Source organism: Rutidosis leptorrhynchoides, chromosome 2, assembly GCF_046630445.1.
Source record: "Rutidosis leptorrhynchoides isolate AG116_Rl617_1_P2 chromosome 2, CSIRO_AGI_Rlap_v1, whole genome shotgun sequence".
Taxonomy (NCBI): Eukaryota; Viridiplantae; Streptophyta; class Magnoliopsida; order Asterales; family Asteraceae; genus Rutidosis; species Rutidosis leptorrhynchoides.
This window is the reverse complement of record NC_092334.1, coordinates 451,500,292-451,522,604: the sequence shown is the minus strand read 5'-3', so window position 1 is coordinate 451,522,604 and position 22,313 is coordinate 451,500,292. Positions and strand designations below refer to the sequence as shown.

General features: G+C 32.8%; 3 protein-coding genes across 3 annotated transcripts; 2 read left to right on the top strand and 1 right to left on the bottom strand.

Moving 5' to 3' along the window:
* Positions 1-3,671: 3,671 nt before the first annotated feature.
* On the top strand, positions 3,672-10,571 carry LOC139892486 (uncharacterized). The gene is made up of 12 exons (XM_071875587.1): positions 3,672-4,190; positions 5,142-5,271; positions 5,390-5,517; positions 5,686-5,887; positions 6,083-6,439; positions 6,953-7,097; positions 7,191-7,333; positions 7,425-7,594; positions 8,171-8,428; positions 8,527-8,582; positions 8,671-8,882; positions 9,112-10,571. Exons 1-12 carry the CDS (start codon positions 3,918-3,920, stop codon positions 10,296-10,298), a joined length of 3,261 nt encoding a protein of 1,086 aa, XP_071731688.1. The 5' UTR covers positions 3,672-3,917; the 3' UTR covers positions 10,299-10,571.
* A 476-nt stretch (positions 10,572-11,047) lies between these two features.
* On the top strand, positions 11,048-12,495 carry LOC139894497 (glutaredoxin-like). The gene is made up of 4 exons (XM_071877823.1): positions 11,048-11,261; positions 11,972-12,060; positions 12,159-12,257; positions 12,341-12,495. Exons 1-4 carry the CDS (start codon positions 11,158-11,160, stop codon positions 12,433-12,435), a joined length of 387 nt encoding a protein of 128 aa, XP_071733924.1. The 5' UTR covers positions 11,048-11,157; the 3' UTR covers positions 12,436-12,495.
* A 3,777-nt stretch (positions 12,496-16,272) lies between these two features.
* On the bottom strand, positions 16,273-21,054 carry LOC139894496 (M phase phosphoprotein 10). Its single transcript, XM_071877822.1, has 11 exons — positions 20,304-21,054; positions 19,931-19,992; positions 19,353-19,524; positions 19,154-19,267; positions 18,851-19,057; positions 18,693-18,734; positions 18,476-18,544; positions 18,297-18,368; positions 18,126-18,179; positions 17,883-18,024; positions 16,273-16,650 (listed from the first exon to the last, which is right to left on the bottom strand). The coding sequence occupies exons 1-11, from the start codon at positions 20,958-20,960 to the stop codon at positions 16,559-16,561; spliced, it is 1,683 nt and encodes a 560-aa protein (XP_071733923.1). The 5' UTR covers positions 20,961-21,054; the 3' UTR covers positions 16,273-16,558.
* Positions 21,055-22,313: the final 1,259 nt, after the last annotated feature.

Genomic DNA, 22,313 nt, shown 5'->3' with positions numbered 1-22,313 from the left:
TAATACAAGTTATCATTTTTTTTTCTCATTAATATTAGTACTAGTATCACTTTTGTAACTCTTAGTATTATTATTATTATTATTATTATTATTATTATTATTATTATTATTATTATTATTATTATTATTATTATTATTATTATTATTATTATTATTATTATTATTATTATTATTATTATTATTATTAAACAAAGGTATCATTTTTAACAATATCTTTATTAATATTAGCATTTTTAACAAAGTTATTATTATTATTATTAGTAAATCATTAATATCATAACCACCATAAACAAGTGAAATTAATATTTTTACAAGTATTATTATTAATATCATATTATTATCATTAATAGAGTTATTATTAACATTATTACCTTTATTAGTAATATAAAGTATTAATACTATTATTATGGTAGCCATTACTAAGATTATGGAAGTATTATTATAATTACTATTTTTAACAAATAAATACTATATATATATATATATATATATATATATATATATATATATATATATATATATATAAGAATATAATTATTACAAATAACATAACAAAACTTAATATTTTTATATATAATGAATATAGGTTATTAACATAAAAGTTATATTACTAATAATAATATATATAATAAATACTCTATGCATGGGACATAAATACTCTATGCATGGGACGTATGTTTATGAGAAATGGAAATATGAAATCTTGTGGTCTATTAAATTTATGAAATGATTATTTATGATAAACTAATGAACTCACCAACCTTTTGATTGACACTTGAAAGCATGTTTATTCTCAGGTATGAAAGAAATCTTCCGCTGTGCATTTGCTCATTTTAGAAATATTACTTGGAGTCATTCATGGCATATTTCAAAAGACGTTGCATTCGAGTCGTTGAGTTCATCAAGATTATTATTAAGTCGTTTATAGTTTGGATATATTATGAAATGGTTTGTATGCTGTCAACTTTCATTGTAAAGAAAGATTGTCTTTTAAAATTGAATGCAATGTTTGTAAAATGTATCATATAGAGGTCAAGTACCTCGTGATGTAATCAACTGTTGTGAATCGTTTATAATCGATATGGACTTCGTCCAGATGGATTAGGACGGGTTTCTACAGGAAACCTTCACTAAAGTTCTTTTAGCCTGCTCTTCATGTCACTCTCATCACTGAGTAGCACTTTTCATTAATTTGTAAGCGTTGATAACAAACTGTGAAATTACTTGTATACTTGTATATAGACATATAGTTATTATACGGCTGTAATCTAGTCACGAAACAACTTTTAAAAATGCAAGCTATAATCATGTAGCAGGACGCCTTTTCAACGCCGATTAACGACATGGTCGTTACTCTTTAGTGACTTGATGACTATAGTCTATACCAGAGGCGGAGCCACACACACTCTTGTGTGGGCACGTGACACCAACCAATGAGGCAAAATACTAAAAGCCCAGCAGCTCTCTAGTATATAATACTTAGGATCTTTAAGAGTGACACCATCAATTTGGACTATTTTAAAAGGTGACACCATCAATTGAAGATCAACTTACAAAATACCCTGTAAAATCAATTTACAAGCTATAATTTATAGATAAAAAACTATAGGTATAATATCCATACTCATGGCCCAACGAATACCCATCCAGTAAATTTAATGGGTCAAAAGTCAAAAGAGTTTTGAAAAATTAATTAACAGAAAAAAAAAAAAAAATTGACATAATTTTTCAAGATCTAGCTTTAAGTTCTATGAGTAATGAGTAATGATATTTCAAGATCTAGCTTTACCTCTATGTAAAAAAATGATATATATTTTTATACTAATTACATAGTATTATTTTGTGACACCAACCATATGAAATCCTGGCTTCGCCCCTTGTCTATACATAAAAAAAAAAAATAAGACAATTTTTTATGTGCAGATAAAAGAAAGTTACTATTTACTAGTAAATGATGTAGGACCACTCACATTTTGTTTTTTGTATGTTGGCAGTTTGCTATGTAGTTTTGAATATGATGGGTTGATCTTTTTATGTTGGCCTCATAAATATTATCACTAAAGATTCCATTAAAGGTTTGTTGCAAGCAGAAACAAATGAAAAATACTTTAAAATGTGTGTAAAATGAGAAATTACTGTAAATTGGTTGCCCCATACTCAAAGAATGGGCAATGGTTGTGGACTGTCATCATTTACTGAATTTATTTACTCATTTGTGATGTTTAATCTAAAAATTTACTACTTTTTTTCAATAACCAGTTGTGCAAAATCCAACATGTGATAACATTATGAGCCATGACCCATCCAAAGGCTGACCCATTTCGACCCATGACCCATTTCGACCCGTTTCAACCCATTTATGTTATACGATTTCAATATTTATTCATACAATTACGAGCTTCTTTGTACATTACGAGCTTGTCAACTACATTACGAGTTTCTCAACTACATTACGAGCTTATTTGTATAGTAATGTGTCTTGATTTTGTATATAGAAAATTATACTTATGTTTATTGTAATTTTCAGAATTGATAGAATTGTAGATTCTTGAAGAAAGATGTTATTGGCCTGTACCCTTGCTACTATTTGCTGGCTAAGCATGTTATATGTCTTCCATGTTGTCTTCTCAACTAACATGTGTGTCAATTAATATTTTATAAAATAAAATCCTATGTGTTTGTTTATGTCCTAATATCCAATCCAACCCACTTAAATAATGTGTATAATCAAAAACTATAACATCTATTTATTATTAAGTTCAATCTAAATTGTTTCAGTGACCAGCTTTTTGCAAAAAACTCATTGAAATGTTTCTCTAAAGTCTAATAAAAACAACAAATACCTTTTAGTACCATATTATAGTACTTTAATCTGATCTGATATAACAAGCTATTCATGAGTCACGAGGCACACTCAAAAATCACATTTTCCCAACTTCAGATACAAACTGCCTAACACTTTATAATTAAGGTGAGTTTAACATTATTCAATATCTAATCTCAGTCATAACTTCTTAACAATGATCTATAACCATAAAAGTTTATTACTTTCAACTTATATGTAGGGATGAGCAAAATCCCGAAAAACCGAAACCGAAACCGAACCGGTACCGTACCGGTACCGAAATCGGTACCGATAGAGATTCGGTTTCACGTTAATTATTTTAAGCTGGTGTCATATGCTACGGTTCTACGAGCACTGTATGTGCAATACGTTAAACAGTACCAAATATGTCACCATCAGTTAGAGATTATACACTTTTTAACTATTTCAAAATATTTCTATAATTAAGGTGTTTGAGAGTCTTTTTGTACTTAACACTCTCCAAACAATCACTTGGTATTATATTGAATTTGGTGAAGCTCAAATTCTGTTCCATTCGGTATTTTACTGCAAATACCGATACCGATACCGGTACCGTTTTCTTAGTTAGGTATTCGGTTCTTGATTTTGGACAAATTCGGTTTCAGTACTTTCGGTTTCGGTACGGTACGGTTCGGTATTCATACCGATCTCATCCCTACTTATATGCCACATAAAACTCATCGACTAATTACACTTTAAGACACCATACCAAATATAATTAAGAAAAAAAAAGCAAAAACAAGGGTCCTTCCAGGAGATGTCATCATGGCCGAATCATAAGTTCTGTTTTCACACACTACTATTCATTCATTTATGCATATATGTATAGAATCCGTCTCTCTCACACACACTTTATATCTCTCTCTCACACACACTTATCTACACAAAAACTCACACTTGTCTATGGACTATGGACTGTCAGTTTCACATGTTTTATCTCCACAAAACCTTCAATTTCACCACTTAAATTTCTCTAAGTATTCTATCTCTAATTTCTCATTCACTCACATACATACAATACAGCCATGCATATATTTCTTTGCAAGAACTCATGACCTCAAACCACTCTCCAATGGTTACTCAACTCAAATTTCAGCCTCTGACCCGAATACTTAAACCGGGTTTCACCAAATATTCATGGGTAATCATTTTGGTTTTCATTGTTGGAATCTTGTGTGTGGAAGTTGAGTCTGATAGCTCACAGGTTTTTATCAAGTTAATCGAGAAACCTGAACCAATATCCAATCTTGATTCCCCTGTTTTTGTTTTTCAAGTTGGTAATAATGCTGAATCTTTTTGCACCAATTGTACATCCAGCTGCAAGGTTTGTGCATTTGTTGCTCTCTGTTTTGTTTTCTTGAACTGAAATGGGAAAAAGATTGAATCTTGATATAATTTAGACCTAATGTTTACTGCAAATTCATGTTTGTTGTTGTTGATGTAATGATGTTAATGTACTGAATTACAAATGCTTCAAGATTTCTTTTTTCTAATATAGATTTGCATGCAATAATCATGAGATAAAATTCAAACAAAAGTTTATGTTCAGTTTAAGATAATTTGGACCTTCATTTTAAGACCAGTGTGATCATAAACCTTGCAAGTCATGCATTAATGGTGTTCATGCATGGGTTGGGACTTGGTTCATTTCCCAACTTAGAGGAATTTATTAAACCTTTGAGTCAAACATGCAATTATTCAAATCCGGAACAAATTTGTTTAATATGATATAAAGACAAAACATTAATATAGCTGTGTTTTGTTAGATGTATGCATATCAGTATCAATCTGAATAATTAACTCTATCTTTCAAAATGGGTTGATTATTCTAGTAATTTTATTTGCACCTATGCTTTACGAATTCATACAAACAAAAAATGTTTATACTAAATAGCTAAATTGAACTATTATATTGCAAATACAAATTTCGACAACTGTTGAACATAAAGTAGTAGATGTGGGTAGTGTTTCATCTCCAACGGGTCAATTTAGTTCTTTATCTTACAAGAAAACGGGTCAAATGGGTAGGATGAAGGTGTCCCTAAGAAATTTCTAATCAATATGTTTTCTAAATGGTTTTATTGGGAAACATTCACATTATTAATGTGAAAAGTTTGGACACAAAATTGCCAAAAATAGTTTCTCCCGTATTATAATGAACGTTTTAACCAGAAATAGTTAATCTGTTACCCGACCCGCCCATTTTACCATCCTAGCTCTAAGAATAAGTCTTCATATCCAAAACAAATAAATACACTGTTTTATTTACATGCAGCTGGATGATCTTCCACCATCAAATTGTTCATCTGGGGAAGTTTCTTACACAAAATTGAAAGACGGGAACCACACATTTCAGATATGCACCAACGAGATGCGTCACTGCGCTTCATATAACTGGATCATTGGTTACTTATTTCACCCTCATCTTTTTAGTCCTTATTCAAACTATTAGTAAAGATACGATAAAGTAAACATTTTTCATTTTGTATCCAAAGTAATTTTGGTAACTCATTGTCCCTGCAGACACTATTCCTCCTACAGCATACGTTGCAACATCAAGATCGTTTACAAATGCTTCAAATGTTTCGGTGCATATATCTTTCAGTGAACCATGCAGTGGTTTCAGATGTTTGTCTGTAAATGAATGCAGTGTAAGTATGTATTAGTTACCTAAGCAAACTAACTAACTAAGTGATCAGTGACACCTTATCAATTGTTTAGTTATATGATTGTATTACCTATACTAATATATAATGCAACCAAGTGTATATGCATAGGTTACAAATATTGATCTGAATTTTTTCATTGTTTTTATGCAGATTCTGGCTTATGGTCCTGGCCAAGTTATTCCAAAAACACTAAAGACCATCAAACCGAATCTTGAATATTCAATTTCTGTGAACTTATCAACAAGCATCGAGTATGGTAGGGTTGTTTTAGTAACAAATAAAGATATCTGTAGAGATACTGCTGGAAATCACTTTACACGAACGACAGATTCTCATTCCTGGGTTATTTTCGGTAAGATTGATTACCTTAAAGTCAAACATAATGATCTAAAGATCCAATTTTGATATGAAATTTTGAAATTTTTTAAGAATGTGATCATGTAAACCAATGATATTACAAATGCTAAGAAATAAATTCAATTACTTATATATCATTGCTTAATTTTGTTTGTCAAATATATGTAGTTTGACTTATATACTTTTACAGACAGAAGAAAGGTATATGTTGATATGAGGACACATATATCCGAGCAACTACTTCAACTCAATAATAACGTTAGATCAGTTCAAGCGACAAATAAATACAAGAACCTGAAGTTATATCTATATTTCACACAACCTATTGTCAACACATCAGCCGAAGTCTTGAAGGCTCTCAAAGTTAGTGAAGGATCACTTGTTTCAACTACTAGTGCCAACGAAAGCCTCGGAAACACAAGATTCGGTTTTGAATTTGTAAATATTTCAAACATTGCTATTGTCACTGCGAGTCTAGATTCGGGATTAGTCCTAACAAGACAAGGCACTTCAGCTTCTTATGTTGCACCGGTCACTTTTCTTTTTGGTACTTCTGAAACTTTGACTTTATAAATGTAGTAGAGTTGACCTTTAAAAGTTTAAGTATAGGTCGTTACTAAAGATGAAGTGACCATTCAGTATTGAATGGTTCAACATTGAATGCTGAACCATTCAACATTCAACGCGTTCGTTTTTGACATCTGAATGACAAATGATGATGTTGAACCGTTCAACAATCTGTGTTGAATCATTAAGAGTTGAATTACTCTTCTAACCATTCGGCACATCCATTTCCTCCAGCATCCTCCTTTAAAATCACATCCAAAACACTTATCAAACAATTGTATTCTTTTATTTAATCATTTAAAAAGTTAATACATTGATTTTACATCATACATAAAGTTTATTCAGAATGATTATCAAACAAGTTATTGTTGTTCAGCACCAAGTTTAATCAAAACCTATGAATCATTCGGATTTTGAACCATTCAACGCTTAATTATTTCGTTTTATCAAACACATCCTATGTAACTAATGTTTATGTTGGTAACTGTTGTAGATTCTGAACGACCTTATGTGAGATTAAGCACAATGAGCCATATGAGGACACAGCAGGATCATATCCCGGTGACGATAAAGTTCTTGAAGCCGGTTTTCGGCTTTAATTCAACTCAGTTATCTATATCTGGAGGATCGGTTCAAGGGTTAGTATTTCTTAATTTTTGATTTTCCGTTTTAAAAAAGGTTATCATTTCTTAGTTACAATGTTACTAATCGTTTTCAACGAATATGTGCAGATTTCGTGAGGTAAGCAAAAGTGTCTATACACTCGAGGTTCAACCAACAGAAGAAATGATCGTTCTACATGTACCTGAAAACGTAACCACAGACGTTGCTGGAAACAAAAATCTCGCATCAAACGTCTTACACTTATTTCACTGTAACATCTCATTTCCTAACATCCTTTTTAAAAAAAAAAAAATCCTAAATGCAGTCAACACAACTCACAAAAATCTCAATTTTAAATACAGATTCTGTACCAGCTGCATCAATGGCGCTTGCATGTTCATTAACTGCTGCATTTGCATTAACCGCCATAGTCGCCACCATCCTCACCATCTCCACCGCTTCTCTCCAGAATTATGGTGCATTTGCATCACCATCACCATTATTGACTTCAAGTCCAGCTAGAACTCTTTTTGTAAGACAACTTTTAACTACACTCAAGGTTGTAAAAGTCGCGAGTTGGGAACGAGTCGGTCGGGACTTTGGAGGGACGAGTCGGGCGTTGACTAATGTTAAGTTGACTTTTAGTAGTAAATAAATTAAACATATATATTACACACAGAACCATCATTAGTTTAGTTAGCCCAGTGGTTGGCCCCCGAGTTTCTTGCAAGAGGTCTCAGTTTCAAATCTGCTTGGGTCGAATTTTGTGGTGGTCAAGGTTGGAAACTTATATTACACAAATTATATCAAACATAAAACATAAATATTTTAAACATGAATACATGGCACAAAATCTAATTTTAAAAATTATCAATTTTTTTTTTTTTATCTAACTTTAACTTTGACCGACTCAGACCCGACTCGGCTCAGCCCAACTTTGACCAGACTTTTTAGCATTGACAGAATTTTAAGGCGTTTTTGGGCGAGTCGGGACGGGCATTTCCCCAAATCGACATGTCAATCGACTCGGCTGACTTTTACAACAATGACTACAGTATGTTCCGTACACTTTTTTAATTTCTAAATCATGATTTGTTATTGAAATCAGAGAATTGTATGTCATATACAAGTCTTCGCGTTATCCGGATGGTTAGCAGTTCCTTTACCAGTTGAGTATAGTGAATTTGTGAAAGGATTAACATGGAGCATACCGTATTTTCGACTCCCATGGGAATCTAGTTATGTAAAGACTATTTGGCCCATGAATCCATATTCTTACTCTTCTAAAATCGATGATTCCGACATGAAACCTGACGTGGTATACGGATTGCCACTCACTGCAGTGGAGTATAAGTCCTTTTTTGAGGTTAAGAGATTGTAATTTTACAATTTACATATAAAAAAGTGTGTTTTTTTTTTTTTTTTCAATTCATTATGGTTTCTAATGGTGGTTTGTATGCACAGAGCCAAACAATGATGCCAGAGGCTGAATATATCACAGATTCAGATGATCTACACGGGTGCGTGTTTTATCTGATTATTTTGTATTGATATAACAAGCAACAATCTGAAACTTATGTTTCAACTGAGATTGTTTTGTTTATTCAGGTGGAGATATTTTAACCGGAGCATGTTTTGGCTGGCGGTTATTAGCGGCGGATTGATCGTTCTGCATATCTTGTTTCTTCTTATATTGAAACTTCGAAAGAAAAAAGAAAACGAGAACACTTACGCCTCTGTTATATTTCCAAGATTCGAGATCTTTTTGGTGATTCTTGCAGTTCCTTCTGTTTCTGCAGCGTCAGCATCTCTACTCAAAGGTAAATTTGTTGTACTTTGACTTTTAAGGTCAAACATATTACTTTTTAAGTTCAAATTTACATCGATTTCTTACTATTTTACCATCTAAACTTGTCGATTGTATGTTGTTTGTATGATATTTTTGAAAGGTTTAATAGTATGCAGGAAAAAAATTAGATTTTGTTCTATCTTTTGACTTCAAATTTAGACCGTTTGACTTAAAAAGTCAAATTTTGTGTATGTTTGCAGGTGGAACAGCTTCAGGGATTGCAGTTGGCGTGCTACTATTAGGAACCGTGATTTTATTAATACTAACGTTGTTTACGTTTCTTTCTATCGGAATATCGAAAGGGAAGCTACTTCAATACAAAGAAGTTCATCAAGAAGATCAAAAAATGCATTGGTATCAAACACTAGTTAAAGTAACTTTAGGTCCTGGAAAACGAGGCCAATGGACATGGATCAAAGAAGATTCAAATTCAAAATGGCTAACCATTTTAGGCCCGTTATTCGAAGATTTAAGAGGCCCACCAAAATACATGCTTTCCCAAATCACTGGAGGATTGGATTATCGCACGAATACAGGCAGTATAATCGCTTCAGACGATGAAAACGAAGATTCAGAAGCACCCTTTGTTCAAAAAGTATTTGGGATTTTAAGAATCTATTACATATTCCTAGAATCGATTAAACGGGTCACTTTAGGAATCTTGGTGGGCAGTTTTTCTAGAGACGGGTACTCTGAAACGCCTACAAAAGTGTTACTTTGCGTAACGTCGTTTCAACTGTTTTTCATGGTCCTTAAGAAGCCGTTTATCAAGAAAAAGGTTCAGTTAGTTGAGATCATCTCAGTTACAAGTCAAGCTGCGATCTTTGCGATTTGTTTGGTTCTTTTAAGAAAAGATCTTTCGACCCATGATCAAACCAAGATAGGCATTGTCATGCTTTGCTTGTTTTTATTCGCGTTCATCGCTCAAATCTTGAACGAATGGAATTCCTTGATCTGTCAAACGAAACAGCTTGATCCCGATAACAGGTCTTTGTATACGGGTCTTAAAATAGCATTATGGGGTATTCTTTTACTGTTTGTTCCTATCAAGTTGATGAAAAACATCGAAAGCCAGTTCCCGTTGAAAGGACAAAGTTACGAGAATGCAGTGGCGGGATCGTTTGTGAGATCGAGAAGCACGAGTACAAACGATAGGCCGTGGATGAAGCAATTAAGAGATTTGGCTAAGTCTAGTTTTGGTAAAGAAATTGGAGGTGATGGAACTACTACAAGTACGACTGACCCGTCAACTAGTCGTACAAAATGGAGCGGGTTTTGGGGCGGGAAGAGAAGTAGTAGTTCATCACAACCCACAACATCTATGGATTCGAAGTCGAGACCGAAAGGAATGTATAAAGATTTTGAAGCCATTTTTGGGTCTAAATAAATGACATTATGCATTGTGCATCATTTTAATAATCTTTGATGAAGATGGTATGTTGTAGTTTAATTATAGCTTGTGAATAGATATGATTAAAGAGGATTTAATGATCTTTGTGTTGCTTCATTAGTTAGTTTTTTTGTCTTTTGTGTAAGACCGAGCCTAGTCCTCGGCACGCACTAAAATGCGCGGTAAAGCCCTACAACTCGAGAAGAACCTTAAGGCCAACTCCTAATGACTCCTTATGTTATTTTTGTGGGTTTTGATTAACATGGTTTTTTTTTTTTTTTTTTTTGATAAACGGATAATTTTTTCTATGTTTAACGAAGAAGGTGAATATGTATCTCAAATGTATGCAATTCAACCGGATTATTGTATGATGTTTTTAACCCTTTCTCTGATCACCGCAAGACATGTTGCTAGTGAAGTTTCAACTTTAAAACCACTTAAAGATATGACTTTTATCTGGCCATGTTCAAGATGACAATGGTGAGATTTTGAACCAGAAATCTATTGTAAGAGTATCAATCACTAGACTATGCTGTTGATTATATTGATTATTGATTATAAACATAATTTCCTAAAAGTTAATTGGCATGTAAATCCAAATACCGAAAAATAGAAAGTTCTATGTAGTAAGAAAAAGTCAACGGGGTACAGGGACTAAACATGTATAAATGGAATTCTCGTACCGTGTGGTAGTCGCAATCGGATAAATATTCGAATATGGGTAAACGCCATGTACGCTATACACTAAGCAAACGCCGGCTTCAAACACATCACCGTTTTCCTGTTTCTTTCCTTCTTTAATTTATTGTTTGCTTGAATAATAAGCTACCCAAATTTGTTTTCTATAAATATAAATATGGGAAACCTATTGAGCAGTAAACAAGTATCCAAAGAAGAAATTGAAATGGCTCTCTCTAAAGTTAAACAAATTATTTCCTCTAATCCCGCTGTCGTCTTCAGGTTATTTTTTTTTCTCGATTTCAATCTCAAATCTCTTATTATTATGATCTTGTTTTGCTCTGTTTTTTTTTAACCCAGTTCTTATTTTATTAGGTTAAAGATTCAAAATTTTTATCCTTATACATGTGTTAAGTTCTGAAAGTTTTTATTGTGTGATATATAGACAATTTTGGGAGAAAAATGATAGATACATAAGTTTAAAAATCAAATTTACCTGTAAACCAATCCATCTTTTAGGCTAATTTGATTAGGCTTTATATCATTGCTCTTTAGAAAAATAATTCCAATATAGCCAAGTTGTTGGACTCTCAAATCCTTGCAAGATTTTAAACCTCACCAAAAGCGTATCTTAGGGGCGGTTCCTTTTTTTCTGTATTAAGTCCTGTTTCCATTTGACTTTTCATCTGAGTGTCTGATTCTATGTCTCCTAAAAGCATACCAATTTTCAAATTAAGTGTCAGATTAAGTGAGAAAGAAATAACAATTTTACCTCTTGAATTATGAGTTGTACAAAAATAGATCGAAAAGTAAACAGGCCCTTAGAGTGGCTAGGGAAAGGGTCGATAACCTCCCTTCAGCTCGTGTGCGTGTATGGATCAAGGAGCTCCATACACGCACATCAAGCTTTTTATTATACATCACTTTCATCATCTAATTCAAGATGATTAGGAATTACTAATAAGTTTAAGTTGATTACTATATTTTTGCAGTAAAACTTGGTGTGGATATTGTCAGAAGGTTAAACAACTGTTTAAAGAGCTTAATGTATCTTACAAGCTTTATGAATTAGATGAAGAAAGTAAGTTTGGACCTTTTCTTCTCATCATTCCCATTATTGATTGTAATTTATCATCCAAGTGAAACATTTCCAAAACTAATTTTATTGACTTATGAAAGGTGATGGTGGTGAGATTCAAGCTGCTTTGAAGGAGTTGACTGGTCAAAGCACTGTTCCTAATGTGTTCATTGGTGGGAAACATATTGGTGGTTCGGATGGTGAGTGTGTTTCTTGAGCCATTTTGTGTTGGTTCTTGACTTTTTTTATTGTTATGGTGTGTTGACTTTGACTTTTGTTGCAGTTGTTATGGAGAAACATAGGGCTGGACAGCTGGTACCATTGCTGACAGAAGCTGGTGCCATTGGCAATAACTCTGCTCACCTCTCCAGCATTTGAATGGATCTTTACTGTTTTTATTCACATATCATATGATATATATATATATATATATATATATATATATATATATATATATATATATATATATATATATATATATATATAAGTAATAAATATGTAAATCTGATCTTATAATAAAAGTTTACCAAATAAGTCCTAACATGTTTAAGAATGTTTTCATTATATTCCCGTGTTCTTATTATGATTGGTATTATTGTTATCATCGTGACTGCGGTTTGCATCATCCTTGGACGACCCATTCGAAGAAATGAAGGCGAAAATTTATGCTACTTGTATTCGTATTTAATTGAACTAATACTTGGGGTTAGAGGTGCACAAAAAAACTAGACACGATCCGATCCGACTCGTTCGATCCGAAACCGGTTCTTAAAAAAACCGGATCTCAAAAAATCCAGTTCCGAATCTGATCCGGGATTTTTTCCGGCGATCTCAAATTTCTTTCTAAATCTCTAAATACTCTCTAATTACTCTTCAATCTCTACTTATCCTACAATGGATAATTCACAAGCTTCCGCTTCTTGTTTCACTTCCGTTGGAACATCTTCACTTGGTTACACCATGACGGACATTGACTACAAAAAAGAAACAAAGCTAAAATGTGACGTCTGGTCGTATGAGTTGTGTGTAATGAAGGATGGTAACGAAAGAGCTCGTTGTATACAATTAAGAAAACATCTTGAAAAAAATTGTAGCGCAAACGCAAGAGACCGGACACAACAAACACTTCGGCAAGATGGTTCGAATTTTGAATATGATGCCGAAGCTCTTTGGCAAGATTTGTCATTCAACAAGGGCTTCCTTTCAACCACTTTTACAATCCAAGGCTTACGGCGCTAATTCGGAATCGATTACAACCGCGATATAGCAATGTAACTCGTACTACATTAAGAAGTGACGCCTTTAAATAATGGAAAAAATATAACATTGAAATAATTGAAGGTTTTCAAACATATAAACATAGTTTTTATATAACTTGTGATGTTTGGAGCGCACCGCATGGAACGGAAAATTCTTATTTAGTCGTTACCGCTCATTGGTTTCATCCCGATTCGTGGCTTTTAATGAAACGAGTTATCGATTTCAAAATATTTGCTCAACCGCATAACGTTTATAATATAAGAAAAGCCGTGCAAGACACTTTAGAAGAATATAATTTAATCGATAAAGTTTTTACAATTTCGCTAGTTAATGCATCTAATAATGATGCGGCCATTGATATGTTGAAACTAGCAATTAAACCGATTTGCAACGGTGCATTTTTCATACACGTTGTGTTGCATGTTATAAACTTGGGAGTTCAAGTTTGTTTAGCTTTTTGTAGTGCGTTAAAAGATAAATTTAGAAATTATTAGTAACGATTTATCGTACGAGCAATCAACGACATCATAACTATAAAGAGTTCGTTAAAAATTGTAACGGCACTTGGTTAGGTCCTTATTTTGATAATAATACTGGATGAAATTCTACTTGTTTAATGTTCGAAAATATTTTACAACAAAAAGATACGTTAGTCGGTTTTAATAATAGACTAATTAGAAATGGATTTTCCGAACCAATTGAAGCCGACGAATGGGATGACTTGGAATAATTAACAAGGTTTTTACAAGTTTTTAAAGAGTCAACAACAAATCGGGTGTTCATGACCCAAATAGCGTACTAGTTTTACAACAATTTTATATAATAACGGTAAAAAATATGCGAATTTGCAAACTCAAATAATATTATTTTTGACAAGCCATTTTTCATATAATAAAAAAACTAAAAAAATATTTTGGAGCGATACCGAAAGTATTTTTATGTGCGGCCGCACTTGACCCACAATTAAATTTTAATGGGGTCGAACGATTGATGACAACAATATATAGCAACTTTGATTGTACGTAACCAACCAAACTATTTAAATAACCAAGTACACGAATTTAATGAAGTTTTTGAGAAAATGTTTGGTATTTATGCAACAAAATATGGTCAACAAACAAACCCAATTGTTGACCTAACCCTGGCTGGATCATCTTCTCGAAGGGCCCGAGACATCAATATAAGTCTTTTAACCTAGTATGTGAAGACGTTTTCAAGCGTGCATGAACATCGGCACCCACAAGCGAGTTGAGAAATCATAAGATTGCAAACTTTGCACTACACATAAGAACAATTTCACCACCTTGACGTTTTAAAATGGTGGCAATCAAAAGAAGACACATATCCAATATTATCCATTATGGCTCGTGACTTATTTGTCGTTCAAGCTTCAACCGTAGCTTTCGAATCGGCATTTTCTTTAAGTGGTCGGATTATATCGGATAGAAGGTCAAGACTTACCCCAGAAGCCCTGCAAGTATGTTTATGTTTGAAGGATTATTTGGATGGGGTAGATAGGATACAAGATCAAACGTCATTAGAAGGTCCTTTAGATAATGACCATCACAAGAAAACTGACATCTTAGGACCCCTCGTCTAGGACCCCGGTAAAAAAGGGTCCTAAGCAACCAAAAAATAGGACAAGGCAATTTTTGGGGTCCCATATGATATATGCAAAAGGAGTGGTGTCTTAAAACACGATACGCTTATAAAGTGGGGTCCTAAAAAGCTATAGAATATGACACATGATTTTTGGGTCCCTTTATGAGATGCGTTTATAAATCTGTGTCCTAAAAAGCTGTTTAATATGACACATAATTTGTTGGGGTCCTATTTTTCTATATTTGTATAGGACACTTAGAAGGTGAGTCGCATAGTGTCATATAATGATAGGACACATAATTTTTTGGTCATATTATCATGGGTATATAGAGATGGAAGAAAATGAAGCCGGATTATCACCTACATCAACCGAAGAGAATACCGACAACGAATTGGATGAAGGTGAGTATAAACCCGTTATTGGAGAAGATAATGTATCAAGTTACCAACAAGCTTTTTTTGCAGGTGTAGTTGATGACACCGAACTTTTAGAATACGAAAGAAGAAACGCTTTTAGACAACGAAACACATTTGACGACTAAAGTATAACGGGTGATGGCAATGCCGAAGCTCGGTATACTGTCCAAATACATTATTGGGTGATGGAAGCTCAAAATGTATTAACTTTTGTATAAATTATAATTGTATCGTTTGAAATTTCGAATAAAAGTATTGTAATCTATATCATTACCGGTTAGTAATCGTTACAAATAAAAATGTTGTTATTTAGATTATTTATTGTGTTAAGCGTTATAATTTGTGTTTATATTCATTATATTATTATTGTTGTTCAAATGTTAATAAAATCGAACAGGTAAAAATTTAACCGGCAAAATCGAATCATAGTCCGAAAAAAAATCCGAAAAAATTCGGTCGAGAACCGAAAAAATCCGATTCCGGAAAAAATCCGAAAAAAAACCGACGCCGAGATCCGGAACCGGATCCGGGACCGGCTTCGGAAAAACCGGACAAAAAAGTCAGGTGTTTTTTTTTTTATCCAAATCCGGTTTGTGCACCTCTACCTTTCGTCGCCAAAAAAATGATGCCTTAGTATTTCATAAATTTATATGCGTATAAAGCTAAAAAAGAGTGATTTTGGCATGGAACAAAGTACGTAACAGTTTTTTTTGTTTTTCACCCTAGTATATGTTTGTTTTGCACCTAATGCTATTAACAATACAGATGTCTCGTGATTTTAACATTAATTATTAATGGTAGACTTAACTTTCAAATATTTTAACTATGACGGACAGAAAAAGATGGTTATGGAAACTCAAACTAACCCCCATTTCCTGGCTGCATTTTGCTTGCCGGATATAATAAACTAATAAATTCCATGAATTATAATTATCAAAATTTATATTTGAACATAAATAATAAAGCTGGCAGTGAAATGAAGTTCTTTGTACCTAAATAATGTATAAATTCATCTTCACCTCCAAACAAAACTTTTCCATATGAATGAAATACAACTAGTGCAGAATCAAAAGCTTCAAATTCTTTCAATTTTTGAGGAGACAGTCATATATGGCTAACACAATTATGTTACAAACAGTCATGATTCTTCCTTGCCTGCTAAGTATACGAAACAAAATTGTGTGAGGCTACAAAATAACACTTGCACCAAATGAGCGAAAACTTAAGACGTGAACAGGGGGCTATGATCCTTACCATCAGTGACTGTTTGTGTGCTTTCTCGTGGCTTCTTTGCCATATTCTTCGCATTTTCAGCTGTCATCATTAATCAAAACGAACAATGAAATTACACAGGGGTATTAAAGAAATGAAAGAATGAAACATCTGAAAAATAACAGATTTCTATTTTTAATTTTGAAAGGCAAATTATATTAAAAATAAAAATAATATAAAACTAGCAAGATGCTAGGAATTACAAAACATATGATGACACAATTGTTACAACCTCAACAAACTGCAATTCATGTACGTTAAATCAGCCACAATACATAACCCACAATACTACAACCAATAGAACCAAAAACACCTTAACATGAATTAATTGGACACAAACAAGACCACGTGATTCCACCAACCATGAAAACGGGATTGAATACCAAACCTAAACATGAACCTGAAACCATTAAAAAAAACAACCAAACCACACTGTAAACCACCTGAAAACCAGTCTAAAGCCACCCAAAAACTCACCTGAAAACAACCATGGAAACCACTCACAAACGTCCCTAAAGAATGGCCTATAAAACTACCTTAAATACTGAAAAGGGCTACCTGAATACCGAAACTAAAAAAACACCAAGACTCAAAAACCACCTAATACCACAAGCTGAACCAGCGTTAAAACCACCACATGGAAACCCCTGAAACCACTCGGATCTACCTGAAGATACTATCGTAAAAACCTGACCTGCTACCATTCACATGTGTCGGCTTTGGTTGAAAAGAAGCTTTACGAGTTTAATGAAAAAGCTAATAACTAAGCGAACGATAAGAAGAGAAGTATATACGCAGTAGAATAAAGAAGGTTCCTCCGAACCGACGTCTGTTGCCGGCCAGAGAATGAAATGACCAAGGGATTATTTTAGATCAAGTATATAATTTCTATATTTTAAATACATAATTATAGTTATGGTTATGATTATTGTAACAATGAAGTTTTATGATCATTATTCAAAGCATTAAATATTTGCACATATCTTTAGTAGAAAGTTTTTAGGGTTAAGCCAACTAGTTTCGACCCGTTACTCCCCAGCCCATTTCCCAGCTCTAGTATTAACAATGGGCACTTGCTAAAATCTATCAAGATTCACAATATTCAATTGATATATGTTAAACATGTATATAGGGGGTGTGTTCATAACAGAACATGACATTCTTAAGTTACACACACGGGCTATTAAACAAAACAAAGGGTACCTTCAAAATAAATATATTATAAGCTATTATGATAAATGAACAATATTTATATTATTGGTGAAAATGGGTACCTTTAAATTTTCTTTTCTTGCTAGCTCTCCTCCTTTTTCTATCTGCCTGAGTGAGTTCAGCCTCTTCTTTAATGTCTCCTTTACCAGAAAATACTTCCTCAGGTGCAAGCATAGCCGCATCCGACACAGCCGTAGGTGCAATCTACATCCATCAGAATAATATAAAATATATCCCCAAAAACTACAAAAAGGAAAAAAATATTCAAAATTGATGAGATAAATGAGATGCACAGAAGCAGATACCTCTTCCATTGCAAGGGCGGGCACATTTGTTTGGATACTCATGTCTTCAATAACCTGGATATAAGTACATAAAGTACTAGATGAGATTAAACAAGTTTTAAACAAAAGCGTCGTGACAAAAGTATGTATGTATGTATGTATGTATGTATGTATGTATGTATGTATACATACTGGTTTTGGAGCGAAGTGGAAATGAGACAGAGCGTCCAACTTCAGACACAGTTTCTTGAAAATATCCCCTGCCTAATGACATGTGATTTATCCGTGGGGAACTTATGATATAATTATTGTGATAACAGGACAACAAATCAACGTCTACATTACAGAACAAATCAATGGAAAAAGTCTACCTCCTCCTTTTGCTTATCTGAAAAAGTCAACGCTTTGGAAACCAGACCAGTCTTTTGAGCATACTCATCCTGCAGAATGATAGTAAAAAGTAAAACATGTATGTCATTTAAATTGTAAAATCCAACTTCTACAATATGTTAGTGATACCAAATACTTAATTCATAATCATCAATAATAAAGTGATCAACAAAAAAAGAGGGAAAAAAAAATACAGACAGCGTATTCTTCACCCAGGCCCTTCTTACTCTGATTCTCATCCTGCAAATTAACATTACAAAATTTATTACATCTTTTAATGTGTAAAACTAGCTACTAATAAGCACGAATCAGGGTAATTTAAATATATGATATGATATATCAGTGTGATATTATACCAGTTCCTTTATTTCCCTTGGTCCTTTAGAAGGCAAACTAGGAGCCTTTTGAACATCATCAAACGAACCTTCCGATATCCGTTTCATAATTAGTTGTTCGATCGACATAGAAACCTCCTCGGTGATCACAGGTGGCGGCTGGGCATTGCGTTCCCAATCCAAATCAACTTCCAATGCACTATTTTTAGGTCTTTTAGTAGCAGTTACCTGATACAATATAAACAAATAAACAAGTGATATGCTATTGAACTATTACATTCACATACATAAACTGATATACAACTAATTAATAAGATTTCGCACCTCTCCCTGCATGGTCCATGTCTTCGCTTCCAAGTTTTCTTTCTCCACTTGCTCTATTTTGGCACGTTGTTCTAAGAGTTGTTTCTCGTGAGTAGAAAGATTGGCCTTTTTCTCCTGAAATTAAAATGATATATATGTTAATCATGTGTGATTATCAGCATTTGAGTATTAACATGACATATGAAATTGTAGACACTACCTCATCATCAGATGCCATGTCATCATCATCATCATCTTCATCACCTAAGTCTTGATCCTCATTTTCTTCTTCGCTCAAATCTACATCCTCCATTTTCTCATTCACCTTCTTGTTCATTTGAGAATTCTTACTTTTGTCTAACTTCTTATTAGACGTATAAAAATCATCATATCTGCAAAAGAAAAGATATTTTCATGACCAAGTGACCAACAAACAACACACACAAATTGCTATGAGTATAACAAAAGAAAACAGAACATCACAAGCTTGGGCAGATTGAACCACAGTAACTACTAGAGGTGATCATAATATCCGAATCCGCAACCCGAATAATCCAAATATCCACATGTGATTTTTAAATACTGTACATTGTATATCATGTGTGGACCATTAATTTTTTTTTTTCACCTAAGGTTCCAGATTGGTTCCCCATTCTCAAGATTTTCAATGGTCTCATAAAAACCTACCCAAATAATTAAACTGTTATCTTCCTTGTAATACTCATTTGCACAATTGAACACACAATCAAATTAATTCCAATATCAGATAAGCCATAAATGAACAATAAAAAAAATTACTTATCGTATTCTGCTTCTGAATCGTCTTCTTCTTCTTCTCCTGTAAGTCCAAAAACTCCAAGCTGCATAACAATTGCAAAAACAGTCAAACAGATATTTCTTCATATAAAAACCAATGGGCATATCAACTAAATAAGTTCATATTTAAAAAGAACTAAAGGCATGCTCAAAATTAATAAAATTAACTAGAAATTATAACTAAATGAACTCCATTTATAAATTCAAAGCAGAGCATCCCTTTCTTCCAACACAGCCAATAAAATTAAGGAATGGCAACACACTTAAACCCAATCCAAATAAAACAAATTAGATTACTTTACTTAGATAGTAATTAATCTAGAATGTATATCAATATCTTTACAAATGTACTCACCTCATCCTCATCCTCATCTTCATCATCATCTTCTTCTTCATCATCCTCATCTTCCTCAAATTTACTAGCCTTTTTCTTCTTCACCACCTTGTTATCTTTCTTAATTCCATACTCTCTTGCTTCATCATCTTCCATGAACTTCTTCATTTGCCCTAGTTTAAGAAATCTAGTCTCAACACCACCATCTTCAGCTTTCTCTTCCATCTCATCATCATCCTCATCTTCCACGTCATCATCTTCACCCTCATCATCTTCCACGTCGTCATCACAATCTTCATCTTCATCCTCATCTTCTAATTTATCTTCTTTCAACACTACCTCTTTCTTATCGTCTTCTTCAATTTCGTTACTTTTGAATATATTTCTAACCTGTAGTGGATCCTTTTCGAACTTGCTTAACTGACGTCGAACAGAGGAGATCAACGGCTGAGATTGAAGGTCAATTTGCTGCCAAATTTGTTCAGCATCAAACTTGCTATCAATAAGAAGACGGTCAAAAGGTGATTTAGGAGTGTAGGGTTTGAGTGAAGCGAACAAGTGCTCTGATGCAATACGAGCGGCGCTTGCGAGTTCCGGCGATGGAGTTATGAACATCAGTGGTTCTGTAAGTTTAAGGCGGTGGAGCGCTTCTACTCCGGCGGAAGATGTCGCCGCCATGGTTGATTGGTGGTTCGGTTGGTTGATTGAGCACAAAGGGGTTTTTGTTACGTTTTAGGGTTTAAGAAATCGAGTCAGAGTGCAAAACTGCGAAACGATACTCTGTATGTTACGGAATACTTCGCATTATAAAAAATGAAAAAAACTTTATTATACTGGAATCTAATTTTATTTTATTTTATTTATTTTTTATTTATTTTTTATTTTCATTTAGGTAAACTAACTAGTTTATTGACCCGTGAATTCACGGGTTTGGCGAAAGAAATCTACGTTATAATATTAGTGTCATTGACCCGTTAATTATTATTTATTGCTCCTTATTTGGTAAAATTAATTGAATTTGAATATTTTTAACATATATAGTTTATTATAAAGTGTTTATAATATTAGTGTCATTCACATTGGTTTTGGTTTTAGTAATTTTATTAAATGAAAACATACTCAATTTTTAAACATTTAAGATTACTCGTATTCTAGAAATTTACAAAACCACAACAGTTAATAAAGATATAATATAACGATCTTTTTTTTATTTATGTGGCTTTTCAAAAAAAGTTAATAAAAAATTATTTTTTCTATAAAAAAATAAAAATAAAAATAAAAATTATTTATTTCTATAAACTTTCGAAATCATATATATGTTACGTTGTAAAAAGTATTTATAAGTACGGTATTGACTACTATTAAAAACAACATCAAAACCTTATAATCATGTAGCACTTTCTACAAACAAAACATAAAGCAAAATACGTAAAACGTAAAGCGGATACGTAAAAAATAAAACATAAAAGTAAATGTAAAAATATAACATAAAATATACTGAAAGCGAAATGAAAACATAAACATAAACCATAAATTTAAAACGTTAATGCAAAATATAAAAGTAAAAAGGTAAACTCATGTGTGTATCAATGAAAGGGTATTTATAGATATTACTTGTTTATGTTATAATCTAAAATTTTATACTGAATTTAATACTGAGTAATTAATTCATTTATAGTACTTTTTATTTCAATTTTAACTATTCTTCTCAATTGGAAATAACAAAACATACACTTGTGCGTATATATGCAGTATATAATATACTCCTTTATCCAAAAATATTACAGTACTCCGTAACTTTCTTGTAAATAGATTAAAAACAAAAAATAGTTTCTCTTTGATATGAGGATTCCATACCCAAATGGCTGGGGCCTCGAAATCCCATTACTTTGTCACCTCAATAATATATATGTCTATATTTTCTCTCTTTTGATTTTGACTAACCCAATAAAATAATTGAAGAGATTTTATTATTTTTATTATTGATTAATTTTTAAGTATGACATCATCCAATTTCCAAGTACAAATTTT